The 14,326-nt window shown below is 38.0% G+C and overlaps 2 protein-coding genes across 2 annotated transcripts in view; both read left to right on the top strand.

The window, feature by feature from the left end:
• The first annotated feature begins 5,670 nt into the window (after positions 1 to 5,670).
• LOC137401470 (NEDD4-binding protein 1-like) overlaps positions 5,671 to 14,326 on the top strand; it is a 39,793-nt gene continuing 31,137 nt past the window's right edge. Inside the window, exons 1-3 of the mRNA XM_068087824.1 lie at positions 5,671 to 5,787; positions 11,578 to 11,784; positions 14,147 to 14,324. Of these exons, the coding sequence (XP_067943925.1) occupies positions 11,593 to 11,784; positions 14,147 to 14,324 (370 nt within the window). The 5' untranslated portion in view covers positions 5,671 to 5,787; positions 11,578 to 11,592. The remainder of the gene's footprint in view (positions 5,788 to 11,577; positions 11,785 to 14,146; positions 14,325 to 14,326) is intronic.
• Positions 9,713 to 10,843, top strand: LOC137402561 (uncharacterized). Its single transcript, XM_068089064.1, has one exon. It carries the CDS (start codon positions 9,719 to 9,721, stop codon positions 10,841 to 10,843), a length of 1,125 nt encoding a protein of 374 aa, XP_067945165.1. The 5' UTR covers positions 9,713 to 9,718.

Here is a 14,326-nt window from a genome sequence, read left to right as displayed (position 1 = left end):
CTTGTATGTTAATTTGCTCGCATGTTGGTGCAATTTATTTATATATAGAACAATTAAATATATATTGATTGGTTTCCATACTCTAAAAATGCAAATAAAACACTCAACAAGATATTGTAACAGAAAGAACATGTTGGTTATTGTCCTAACTTACCACATGCTTTCAAAAAGCAACAACTAAAAATAATGCAAGGAAATGTGATGAATTAAAATGTAAAATTAAATACATACAATCGCAGCTACTACTAGCATTTGCCAGAGAGGGAGATATAAGTTATCCTTCATTACAACAGTTGACTTTGATAAATTTGGATTTTATCAATGTCTTAAAAGACAAACTTAGAGGCAAACATAAAAGCAAACTCGTATTTTTAACTTAACGTAATTAAAATTTCTTCGGCGTTCATAGTTTGAAGTTTCTCGCCGGTTAGCTAATTTTTCCTTTGTTTCACTTTCACGACTAGCCAGCCGTTTTAAGATAAACCTATCTAAGGACGTTTGCCTTTGTCGCCCTTTCAACATGTTGCAATTAGGACGAACACAGGTGTCATCACAAAGGGTTAATGCACGACCACTAGCCAACTTGTCCGAATGTCTACTTTTATAGTTTTGATAGATAAGCACCGGCCTTTTCACATAGCATCATTTCAGTACGCTGTCACCGGCCAATTGTTTATCTTTTATCCAATGCCTGAGCAGTCTCTCCATCAGCGGTCGTGAAGATCGCTGTGCCGTTTATAAAGTATGGTTAGTCCTTTTGCGAACTAAATGCCATGAATATAATCCTTCTGTTTGATAATTGTGGATGTATTTCTGTCAAATTGCTGAGCTAGCTCAATCACGCATACACATTTCGCATATTTTTCAATAATTTTCCGTTTAATATCAACTGTTATCATTTGCTTTTTCTTTGCATTATCTTTCATTTTACTGGCAAACTTTCGGTCAACGCACAGTACTTTTAATTCACATAATTTTGCACTGAAAATCGCGCACAAAAAACACGGTACAAAAGTATAACCTGAGCAGTTGAAAAATACAGAGTGATGCTGTTCTCATAAAACACCTCGGGCATACTTGGCAACTGACTCACGTGTTCGTATCTCAAACATGGCTCATATGTTAGTGCTAACACTTGCTTAAAAGCTGGCTCGTATCTCAAGTTTCTCGTACGTTGGAGCACTCGTAAGTTGAAGTATTACTGTATACTAAAAGAAATTTAAAGTAAAATAAAAAATGCTGGAAAACCACTCTGACTAGGAGTGCTATAGATGTCAAGGCAAAAGGTGACTTGCAGTTGATAAAAACCTGTCTAACAAAATGGAGGAAGAATATTATGATAAAATGCTAATAAATAATGAGAGTGGTGATTTAGAAAGGGCTGTATTTTATGAGCTGCTAAGTGAATGAAACGCCAGCACTCCAGCCATCCTATTGGAGCCAACAAATGAAAAAGAATCTCTGAATTTGTTTCATAATCTCCAAGATATGGACAAGTGAAACGGTGTAAACAATGCAGAGGTTACTGCGGTAGACAAATCTTTGAAGGAAAGTTGTTGAGAGAAATCAGTCCATAGCACCATAGCAAACTGACCTCAACTACTTGTTCAATCTTTCAGAGGATGAGAAGCGCCAAGGCCATTAGAAGGCCAATTAGAAGCGCCAACCGCTGCGTAAAATTTCAAAACTCTCGATTTAAAAAATTTAAACTATCAGGAGAAAACAAGCTTAGCATCAAATAAAAAAAGGTATGGAAAGTGTTCCAATTTAATAAGGTAACCTAATGTAAGATAAGGTTGCCCAATAGGTAACAAGCAGCAGTGTTAAAGAAATAAACATGGCAACTCCGAAATCACTATTTTCAGACAATAGTAAGCCTAATGTACAGCACAATGATTTAGCCTTATGCAGTCAATTGTTGCATTCTCGTTCTGTATGTAAATTTCAAATGCCATCAAATAGTTGGTCCACTACTTTTAACAATAATGTGCAAGTCTTCAGACAGCTGCTGGAAACTGTGGTCATTTTTTTAAGTCAAGTCAGGTCAAAAAATGCACTCATGTTTGAACCAATTATGATAGAAACAGCTCTTCGAATAACCTGAAATTTATGATTCTGACAAGAAAAGACTGCTTAACAATATAGTGTTAGCAGTTTGTTTTACCTGAACATGGTTAAGTAGGACCTACATGTTAATTGTACTCTTAACATCCCAAACTAACACTTTGTTAAGTGTGAGCCACTAAACGAATTTGAATTAAAATTCCCTTAAGAATTTGTGCATATTTATCTTCCAGTGTACTTTGGGGTCACCCAGACCCCAAGCATCACACCCAAATATGCTCACTGGCCCAATACAGTAGACACGTTCACACCATTCACATTATAGGTAAGTTATAAGAACAATACAATACATGTAAATTGCCTAATCTGTTCCTGCAAAAGGAACAACTTGACTTAACTATTTTAATTTGTGTGCTGTACCGTAACTGCAGCACTATTGGCTTGCATCGACAACTTTTCTCCTTTTTATGATCAATCCCACTGGTTTTATAGACCATGATTGCGATAATTTTACAACAAGTTGATGGACACTGCACATTTTCGACGTTCATTTACGATTTTCTTATTTTTTCTAAACAGCAAAGTCTATTCTGCAAAGTAAGACTAATAACAAATATTTTTTACCTTTACAATAAGGCAAAACAACTAAATATTTTATTACAAAAAGTGGTTCTACCTGGCCGTCGTCTATCTGTATCCAGAAAGGTCAAGGTTAGGATATAAGATCACTTTCGACGATACTCCAACTTGTGACATTCAGATTGGTAGACCGACGCTATAACACCTGCACCAATCGATCGCCTTTGTATTTATGAACAATTGCACAGCTATCCTACTCTCCTTTTTGTCGACTCATTTAACGATCTATTACGATGAACTAGAATGTCGCGAATGTTATATATAACGCTATACATGCAGTGGTTTTTCTTCTGCAAGTGCGATGAGATAAACTAACATTAAAATCGAATTCAAAAACTCACCCGATTTGACACTTTACCTTACATGTATATGGAAGTTTTTACGTAGTAGGAAGCAAAAACTTCTCATAAATCTTTTACGTTATCTGGAATTTACATTATCGGAGGTACACGTTATAGGAGCCTCTACTGTAGTTTTCAGTTTAATTTTCAAGATATGAGTTTTGACTATGCTCTGAGTTAAGGTACCCATTGATAATTATATATGGCATTATTATCTATATTAGATGGTATTTGCTTATGAACATAGGTTTTTGACTATACATAAATTCAACTAGTTCTACTTGGTGCAAGATTGAGCACAAACATGTGATGCCTCCAGTAAAGAACCCAGTCTGCCATCAATACAATGCAATCGTATGTGGAGGTAACAAACATATAATAGTAGTCAACATTGTATGCAGAATCTATATCCCACCAATTGTCACTGTCTGTGTGTCCAATGCACCTGCGTAAACGCTAGGTGGTTCCAGAGTATTTGGCTAATTTCATCCAAACCACACGTATATGCTTTGTGCCTTCCAGCAAATGCAAAAGGTATTTGGTTTCAAAACCCTGTCTGGTTTCTACGCACCTTAAACACCCTCCTGCAGGTAATTTGTTTAAAAAAGAAAGAAATCCTGGGCATCACCAACCTTATTGCATATAATATAACATGTCATACTAGGTAAAAGGCACACATATAAATACATCAACTTAAAATGGCTTCATTTTGTTAAAACATTATTTGATTGTTGCAGTAGCCTGCTGTATGACCAAATGTTGGGCAGAATAATTGCTAATAAGTGTTAAATGTTGGTACCAGGATGTGAACTATTGCTATAATAGAGTTTGCCTTGATTCATAGAGCTACTTTATTATCAGCTGCTGCTGGTAAAGCTGTACACTTAAACTTATGTCTAAGTTATGACTGCTGCTCCAGGTTGAGTATTTCGAGTCATAGACCTATTAACTGTACCTATTAACTACAGTTAGTAGGTCTATGATTTTGAGTATACTAACAGTTATTTGCTTTTTATTGGTTAATATAGGTACAAAGTCCTTACCAAATAATTGGGTGATTATGGCATTTAATAAATACTTGAAGGAATAAAGTGACAAACAAATACATATTTGTTAAACAAGGCAAAAGTTGTCAAAACACAAGTACTAGCTTAAGCGTGATTCAGCATTCAAGTTTGTTCGATTAAGCTTGAGTAGGTCACACGTGTACTGTAATAGTGTTTATGACGACTGAGATAGCTAAAGGAAGCACATCTAATCCCATACTATTCTAGAGAAATTATTACTGTAAGAGATGTATGGTTAATTATTTTGTTTGGATATACATGATGAGATATAGACTCTTTTTTCTTTAAGCACATACACATTGGGCTATATATGAGGTCAAGTTTGTTATGGTGCGTTTGGAGTCATGACTGACTGAGAAGCACACCAAGGCCTCCTACTAATGTTTTTTCATGTAACAGCATACACCTTTAAGCAGTAACTTTATTGTGAGCCCATGATCTCAGCAGTGTGGCTAATTTTGTTGAATATCACGAAATTACGTTTAGCAATTGGTTTTTGCTGCCAGTGCCTACGCCTATCGTTGAATGTGTCATAATAATTTGTGCCATCGACTTGTTTAAGCAGGTCTTTGTTTCATTGATAAACTTAATAAACAAACGAGGATACAACACACTGACCTGGGCGACGTAAATAATTATTTTAGTTAAATGTACAGTTATTACATGGTTTGCAAAACCCATAAGGGCAAAATGAGGTTAAATGATAATTGAAGGTTAAACACAATATTCTATATAGCCTAGAATAAATACTATTCAATTTTGCACGAAATTCAGTGAATATCTCGACAAAGAGGGCAATTCGAAAATAAGAAAAACATAGCGCTATCTATTTTTAAAAGGCTTTAAAATTTAAGTGCAGTAGCCATTCTGTTACAAATGGCCACAAATGAATTTGCTTTGGCTGGGAATTTATCCAGTAAGGATAATATAGTACAGGCACACTGCGAGTACAGCGTGGTTATCTTGAATATAGGTAGTCTGCCCAATCTGCGACAAGGAGGCTAGTACACAGGCTATCTCTGACCAGGCTATTTATTGGGAATTGACTAAGGTCAATAAAGCTCTCCGCTAAAGCTAGTACGTACTTAGGGTACGTATATGAATTTAAATAACTGGTCAGTTGAGCGACAGTCACTAGGGCGACCATCAATAAAGTGCCTGATGCTTCGGCAACACTTTTGGTTTAAAAGGCGAGAACTTCAAACGGAAAAGTGACACAGCAAACAGAAGAGCAACAATTTCAAACTAAAAACGTTAAGTAGGTTTGTTAGTTTAAGCTTAGTGTTAAAAATAGAAAACCTAGTACATGTATTATAACTGGCAAGTTCATGATTAATCTTTCAGTTCGTAGTTGTCGCATTTTTTCACCGTGTCGCTTTTCCGTTTAAATTTGTCGCCTTTTCATTCTAAAGTGGCTTTTAAGCGTCTGTCGCCCTATCACCTTTCGCCTAACTATCTATAAACCGTAAATTTCATCGTTGCGATGTGCGCTGGACCGCGGGCTACAACGTCATTTTGGAAACTTTACAACGAGTTTTCGAAATTATGTGATTCTAACAGTTGTAACTCCCACAGAAAACCAGCTTAGTAATAAAACTATGCGTGCTATAATTACTTATACATTCCCAAAAATCTACCGTACACGAAAATATCGCTATTAAAAACACTGCAGTCAGGTTTGTTGTTGAATATTTTGCAATATCCGCTATCAATTTGATCTTGACTATCTCCACTACATTAACTAGACTAATTCCGTGTAAAAACCCATCAACTTCCCTTACGTCATCTCTTTCACCAAGTTTGACCTCCACTTTTTAAACATATATGGAAGTGTGTTAAATAGCTGGTGTGCTTATCATACAATGATAAGCATCTATGAACATTGTGTATTACTGATTTGTTATAGGGCCTATTCAATTTAATCCCTGATGTTCTCTACGTGTATTAAGTAAGTATTGATCATCTTTCTAACATTAATGAATAAAATCCGCGCAATCATCACACATATCCAAATAAAAACCTACAAACTCAGTAGGAAAGATACAAAATTTCTGCAGCAGAAAGAAATCTTATGATGCCATGTTATTGTAACTAACAATGTTACTTAACAATTGTAAAGTAACAATTGTTAAGTAACAATGGGGCCATGTTGTTTGATTAATTAAACAAATTAAATTTTGCTCACTTTTTTTAGGTAATACATTGTAGAAAAAAGACGATGTGATTAGTCAAGAAAACGATTTCTGGTTTGTATAGTATGTACTTTGTGTTCCCAGGTCTAAAAAAGCCCTCATAGTTGTAACAGTTTTTAGTTTACAAACTTATATATTTACTTGTTACCATGGTGATGACATACACATGCTCAGTGAGGTATTTCCTGTATAGATTGCATATACATGTTCATTACTCACATCCGGCATTCTTGGTTTTGGCTTACTAAAAAACAGACGTATTGTTTCTCTTGTATCCTGGACTAAAATAAATGCTACTTGAACAATAATTCTAACTAAACTAATATATACAAAACACGATATGGCGTCGTAGGCGATGAACATTGCTTTGTTGGATGTATAGCTGGACTGAATACTACTTGAAGTGAGATTGTTGGAGTTTGAATAGGCCCGTTGTTTTTCAGCGTGTTTGTGCTGAATTGTGACTGACTTTTGGTGTTAGTCTGGTTTGGTGTCTTATTCAACAACATTATGGGTGACTTCAAGGTGTCTGCTCCGAAAGAGATGGATTTTTCTGCACCGCAGAGCTGGCCGGAATGGAAGAGGAGATTTTTGAGATATCGCAGTGCTTCTGGACTGAATGAAAGGAATGCTCAGCGTCAGGTAGACATGCTGCTGTACTGTATGGGCGAGGAGGCGGAGAGTATATATGGTCAGCTGAATGCGCCCTCCCCGTGTGGCTAATCCAGATGCCGGTATTGCAGCTGAGGACGCAGATCGTACGTTGTTTGATAGAACTGTGGAAGCTTTGGATAATTACTTCACTCCTCGTGATAATCACTTGCATTACGCAGTGCTGCTGGGTTCCCGAGTTCAACTTCCTGATGAGAGTAATGAGGAATTCATAAGGAACGTGCATGAACTGGCTGTGAAATGTAGCAATTGGGATGATAGACACCGACAGGATATGTTACGCACTCGACTTTTGGCAGGTATGAAGGATAAGGAGTTGAGTCGTGAGCTACAGTTACGTGCAGACATAACGCTTGAGCAGATAAAGCAGCAAAAGGCTGAACTAGATGGTGTTTGTTCAGTACAACCAGTAGGCTCGTTTCCATATAAGCCTAGAAACTATACACCGCAAAGCCAAAATAATGCAGCAGCTAATCACATGATCACAGATTGTTCATTCTGTGGCTATGATCATGTCAAAGGTAGATGCCCTGCTTTTAATAAGACATGTAACGGTTGTCACTTATGAGGGCATTTAAAAAAAAAGTGTACTGGTCTGAAGAAGAGTAATGCTACAACTCAGAGAGTGTCATTTCTACAAGCGGGTGATGGTGACGTTAGCTCAGATGATGACATGACGTTCAACGTGCACACACTGGATATGGCTGATGTCAGAACTAATGGTGTCCTTCATGAGAACAAGTGGCTACTGACAGTAAACATTCTAGATCATGAAGTGAGAACAAAGGTCGATACTGGTGCCCAAGTTAGTACTATGGCCATTTCCCTCTTCACTAAACTAGGAGGTAAGAAAGTTACTAGAACCAATACTAAGCTAACTGGGTACGGTAACAAAGAGATCACTGTAGTTGTTAGAGTAAAACTAGATGTGCAGCTACAAGATGGTAAAACCGCACTGGTCAAATTTTATGTCACCGATGATGATAATCAAACATTATTGGGCATGCCGGCTATCAAAGATTTAGGATTGTTGTCTAATGTTAAAGTTGTTGACCAAGTGAATGAAGTGCTAGGTGGCGAGTTCTCTGATGTTTTCACTGGTCTAGGAAAGGTGGGTGAACCAGTTACTTTAGAACTCAAACATGATGCTAAACCAAGGGCTGCACCTCCTTGTGTTGTACCCCACTGACTCAAACAACAACTAAAACGAGAACTAGATAAACTACTAGGTGAGGGTGTGATAGTAAAGGGTATATCACCAACAGAGTGGCTATCACCACTGGTACTGGTGAATAAACCTAATGGTGAGTTACGGCTAGTGTTAGATCCGCAGTACTTGAATACACAACTAGTAAGAGCTCAATGTGCAATACCGACCACCACTGAGATATTTTCAAGTATGTCTGGCTCGAAATATTTCACCACTACAGATGTCAAATCTTCGTTCTATCAGATTCCGCTTGATGAGCAGTCCTCTAAGCTATTGAGTTTTTTCACTCCATTTGGGAAGTTCAGATTTGTAAGACTTGGTATGGCTATCTGTAACGCCACAGAGATATTTCACCAGAGAATGGTTGACAGTTTCGCCGATATGCCATTCGTGAAGGTCTATGTAGATGATGTTGTCATCTACGCTCCATCGAAAGAGCTGCATGACAGGTTTCTGAGACAATTCCTACAGAGGTGTCGAGAGATTGGGTTGACTTTGAATCCTGATAAGACTGTGATTTGTAAGGACTCTGTGTCATATCTTGGTCATGAGTTAACAGCTGAGGGTATAAAACCTAGTCATTCAAAAGTCGAGGCTATCAAGGATATGGTTGCTCCGGTTGATAAGCAAGGTGTTCAGAGGTATCTTGGCTTTGTTAACTATCTTGCTAAGTTCATTCCAAATCTGAGTGAGCATGCTAAGCCTCTCCGAGATCTGTGTAAGAAGAATGTGCAGTTCATCTGGGAGGAGGCCCACATTCAGGCATTTGAAAAGCTCAAGAGCCTGATTATACATGCCCCTCCTCTGGCATATTACTCAGGAGGCGAGGTGACCCTGAGTACTGACGCATCATCGCACAGTATCGGCTCTGTAGTACTAGAAGATGGTAAACCCATCGATTTTGCTGCTAAGTCCCTGACAGAATGTCAATCAAGGTATAGTCAGATTGAGAAGGAGTTGCTTGCAGTGGTCTTCGCTTGTGAGAGATTCAAATATTACTGCCTTGGTCAGAAACGAGTGGTTGTTGAGACTGACCATCTCCCTCTGATTGGTCTTATGTCTAAGGATATCAATCAATTATCTCCAAGGTTAGCTGCCATGCGGATAAAACTGCTGGGCTATTCTATAGAGCTGTTGTACAAGCCTGGTCAATATATGGTCCTGGCAGACACATTAAGTCGATCATGTCCAGAGGGCGCGAACAGCTATGATGACCTGGGTGTAGATCCTCTCAGATCTGTGTGTTCTGTTGTAATTCGTAGTGATGGAGTTATGGACAAGTATCAAAACGCTACTTCTCAGGATGAGGAGTTGCAGGTAGTGCTAGAGTATGTAAGGAATGGTTGGCCCACACACAAAAAGTCGTGTGGTGCTCGTGGTCTGGCTTTCTGGAATCTGCGTAATCATCTCTGTGAACTGGATGGATTGTTGTTCTATGGTGAGAGATTGGTCATTCCTACACAGTTGAGGAATGATGTGTTGAACCAGCTGCATATGGCTCATCAAGGAGTCATGAAGACTCTACAGAAAGCTATGCAGTCTGTGTTCTGGCCTGGCCTCAGGCGTCGCATAGAGGACAAATGTCAGTCTTGTCAGGCGTGCCTCAAATCGGAAGGCTGTCAAAAGAAGGAGCCATTGCCTTTTCCTATTCCCAACACGCCATTTGAGATGATCGGTGTAGATTTGTTTCATCTGAATGGAAGTGATTATCTTCTGTTAGTTGACTATTTGTCAAAGTGGCCTGTAGTGAAACATTTGCCTAAGAGTACAAGTAGTGGTGTCGTTATCAAGTGCTTGAGAGAGATATTCGCTGATTTCGGTCAGGCAGATGTTATTGTATCGGACAACGGTCCTCAGTTTTCTGGTGATGAGTTCAAGAGATTCTGTACTGAGTTGAAAATATCTCATCAAGCAAGTTCACCTCTGCATCCATCAGGTAATGGTCAATCCGAGAGGACTATTGGTACAGTGAAATCAATGATGGCTAAGTGTGCAGATGAAGGTACTGATTGGTTAGGTGGTCTGGTAACGATACGTAATACACCAGTATGTGATAGCCTACCATCTCCGGCTGAGCTGCTTCAAGGTAGGCTGTTGAGAGATTCAATGCCAGTATCTACTGAGAGATACAAAGTCAACAGTTATGATTTGGAGCATGTTAGAAACAAGTTGGGTAGTATGAAGAGTTCTGATAAGTATTATCACGATAGACGGGCAGGTAGCGAGAAATCTCCCCTCGAACCAGAACAGTCCGTGTATTTCAGAGCTGCGTCAGGTGAGTGGAAACCAGGACGGATAATTGACATAGCAGGGGATCGCAGTTACCATTTATCGACAGGTAGTTGTACCGTAAGACGTAACCGTAAAGACATAAGGGTATCACAGCTTCCTGCGCCGCAGAATCAGAGTTATACCCTGGCTGACCATTTCCCAGAACAGGCTGAGAATCTTTGTACCCAGGCAAAAAAAAAACAGCCTAAGATAGTTCTCTATCAGCCTCAAACGACACTGTACCCATTCCCAACAACCCGCCAGAATCTCCACGTTCGTTACCATTATCTGAGCCAGCCTCTGATAGCAGTGTCCCGGACCAAACCCCTAGACGTGTTCTGCCTCCCCGGAATAGAAAACTCCCCTCTCGATACGCTGACTATCTGATGTTCTAACCAACTTAGAAGTCCAAACCAGTGACATTGTTACATGTTCACGTCATATTTCATACCATTGTACTTACCAATGATTTTGTGTTTGCTTTAATATTTCCATGGAAAAGGAGATGTAACAGTTTTTAGTTTACAAACTTATATATTTACTTGTTACCATGGTGATGACATACACATGCTCAGTGAGGTATTTCCTGTATAGATTGCATATACTTGTTCATTACTCACATCCGGCATTCTTGGTTTTGGCTTACTAAAAAACAGACATATTGTTTCTCTTGTATCCTGGACTAAAATAAATGCTACTTGGACAATAATTCTAACTAAACTAATATATACAAAACACGATAATAGTTTTATAAGAAGCTGAATTATTTTGTTGGCAATTTTTTACTCTATCACGCACAGTGACTCAATTTGTTCTTTAATAAGCATAATAAGCATTTTGAACAATCTCGACATGACTAGGGTTTTTCATGCTCATTTTTATTCAGTGGTATTTCCAATCTGCTCAGATTTTTACTGGAAGTTTTCATAACCAACTCAGACTGCTAAAATTTGCCTAAAATTTCTAACTCTTTCAAATGCCTTATGCACGGCTCTGTTTTTGATTCGGATGAATTCAAATTTTCAAATAAATTTTAAAAACTTGTATTTGCTGATCTATTAGGTTGTCTATTTTGGCTGCTTCAGTTGTTAGCATGGTAAGGCGGACACTCATATTTGTAGAGCGAACAACTGCCAATGGCTAGCACATCACAGCTGACACTAGAATCTATTCATGTTAACAAAGCAGTGAATGCACTGTTTGCAAGAAAAGATTCTATATCTATCAGATTTTCAGTCCAGCTTAATATAGAAAGACCAACAAAATCTCAAGGTGATGGCTGCTGGGTTAATATCTCAGGAGATCGTAACAAAGTCCAAGAGGCAAAGGTTTGTTTAAAATAGCACGTATGTAAAATTTGATTAAAATTGATTAAGATTCATTAAAATTGTCATTTTAATCAACCGTCATTGTTGTACTGTACTGCCACACAATACAGAACCATCAACGTTCCCAACCATCAACCATCATCAAGTTTCTCAACCATCAACCCTGGCTTCAAACACGGCTCTTACTTAACGATATATAGAGATATATAGACTATTATAGTAAAGGGTACTAATGTATAGTATAGAGATACTCTTATAAGTATGTTTACTCTCCTCAGAGCAACAAGAACGAAAACGATATTTTAAAGACTAGCCATATGATTTTCATTATGCTAATTGATCACGAAAATTCGCACCTAGTTGCGATTTACGCTCTATGGAATTATAATGTAATATGAGGCAAAAACTTTAAAGGTTGACTTGCAACAAAATTCACATTACAGTTATTTGGTATCATAAAATTTACCATGCCTTACTCTGTTGTGTTGTAAGTGCAAAATATATGGAAATGTGATTACAAGCTCTTAAAAGCTCAAAAACGAACAGTTAATCGCAGCCACACGAGACCGCCGTTTGGATTCGCTTTCCAAACGGCTCAAATTGGACGTAGTTGTTACAGGATGGTTTCTGTTTACACTTTCATGCAACCTCATTCGTCGAAATGTTTTCACAAATATACTTCACGCATTCAATAAAACCATGTCTATTGTTTTTACGCGTCTGTTTTATCGTCATTGTAATGCTGTCACTTTTAGCACTGATATCTTATAACTTACCGTAAAAAATCGTTAAACTTTTTAACCTTAGCTTGAAGGAGTGCATACCATTGTCTGATAATCATGACGAGCCTGTTGGTTATCTGTGATAATCGAAAAGAGCTGCAAAAATTATTTGCGAAGTATTGGGTCACGTGATCAGATTACGACTTGACGATTGAATAATGCCGAAAGAAAACTGTAAAGTAGCGAGCATCTATATTTGATACGGGGTCTTCGGTAAAACCCGAAGTGTTTGTCATAAACTAGTGCTATGATAAGTTTTACATTAAGCTTTTTATTGGCCAATTCACGTGAGAACATACGTGACAAGACGATAACCAAACTGGAATGACTACGTCAGATAAATAAACAGATTCCAATCTACGGCGGCTTTTCGTTTTTCAGCTTTCAAGAGCTGGCAATCACATTTCCACGTATTTGACACCTACAACACAACAGAGTAAGACATGGTGAATCTTTTGATACCAAATAACTGTAATGTGAATTTTGTTGCAAGTCAACCGTTAACATAAATTTTTTACGTTAACTGGAGTTTATGTTACGGGTGTATAAGAGGTTTACGTTATAGGAGCGTCTACTCTAGTGTATGGCAATAGTGTGAGTCCATATTTAACGTGAGCCAAGGGGAATCTCACACAGAATCTCACACAGCTAAACATCACAGTGTGAGGCTCAGCAGTTATATTTGCATATAAAGTAACATCACAAGGGATTTCATGCCCATGCTTCTACTGAATGCTATGATCATTTTGAAAATGGCTGTTCTTTACAAAACATATATATTGGTTTCTACATCCGCCTTGAGACATAAGCGAAAAGACATCAGTGATGATCTCAGAACGTCTTCACCTGTACAGCGCATTTTAACAGCATTTTGTCTGCAGCTTATCATGAGAATTGAACGAGCATTGAAAAAATAAAATTGAAAATTAATAAAGCATCCGAGGTATATATAATAACTAACCGAATGCCCGGCGTTGCATGGGTATTAAAAGACAGCTTATAAACAGTGGCAGGTAATGTAGTTGTCTGCCGCTTGCCATTAGCCTGGCACACTGCCAAGGACTAATTTGAGTAAGCTACTATCCGTATTGCCAAACTTACTAATAAGAGCCGTGACAGCAAGCATTAGTGACGTTGTGTAATGCAGAGTGCTATGCGTATTTTAACCGAGGTAATGACTCATATCGCCTAATGATTCCATTGTATCTAGCATAGCTCAATTGGTTAGATTTTTGCCTGGTGGATGAGAGGTTCTGAGATCAAATCCAGTATGAAGCAGATCTTTCATTCTTAGATTTCAATACCTATAGCTGGACAGACCGAACGACGACAGACTAAGATTTATATATATATATATAGATAGGTACTATATAATTATATAGTAATATATAATATACAATATTATATATAATATTGTATATACTATTATAATAATGTACAAGTAATATTTATCTCTGCATCTAGCGAGTAATTTTTGAGTGGATACATTATCCAAGCAATCTAAGTATCTCATTACTGACCTGCTGAGATGTGTCAAACTGGATCTAGACATGTATCATTTGCTGATGTCTAAATTTCAGACTTACATAAAATGCCTATGTGATCCGGAGGATATAGGTACAGCCCACTACCCTGGTGATCTACATGGATTTCTCTCAGACAGGTCCCTAGTGTGTAACCTTGAGCAGGAGTATAAGGTCATCATAGAGTTCAAGGATGGTGAGAAGGAGGATGACCCAGGGGAAGCAATCATCAAGGGT

Source organism: Watersipora subatra, chromosome 8, assembly GCF_963576615.1.
Source record: "Watersipora subatra chromosome 8, tzWatSuba1.1, whole genome shotgun sequence".
Lineage (NCBI taxonomy): Eukaryota > Metazoa > Bryozoa > Gymnolaemata > Cheilostomatida > Watersiporidae > Watersipora > Watersipora subatra.
Note: the sequence above shows the minus strand (reverse complement) of the source record. Positions and strands in the feature narration are given on the sequence as shown.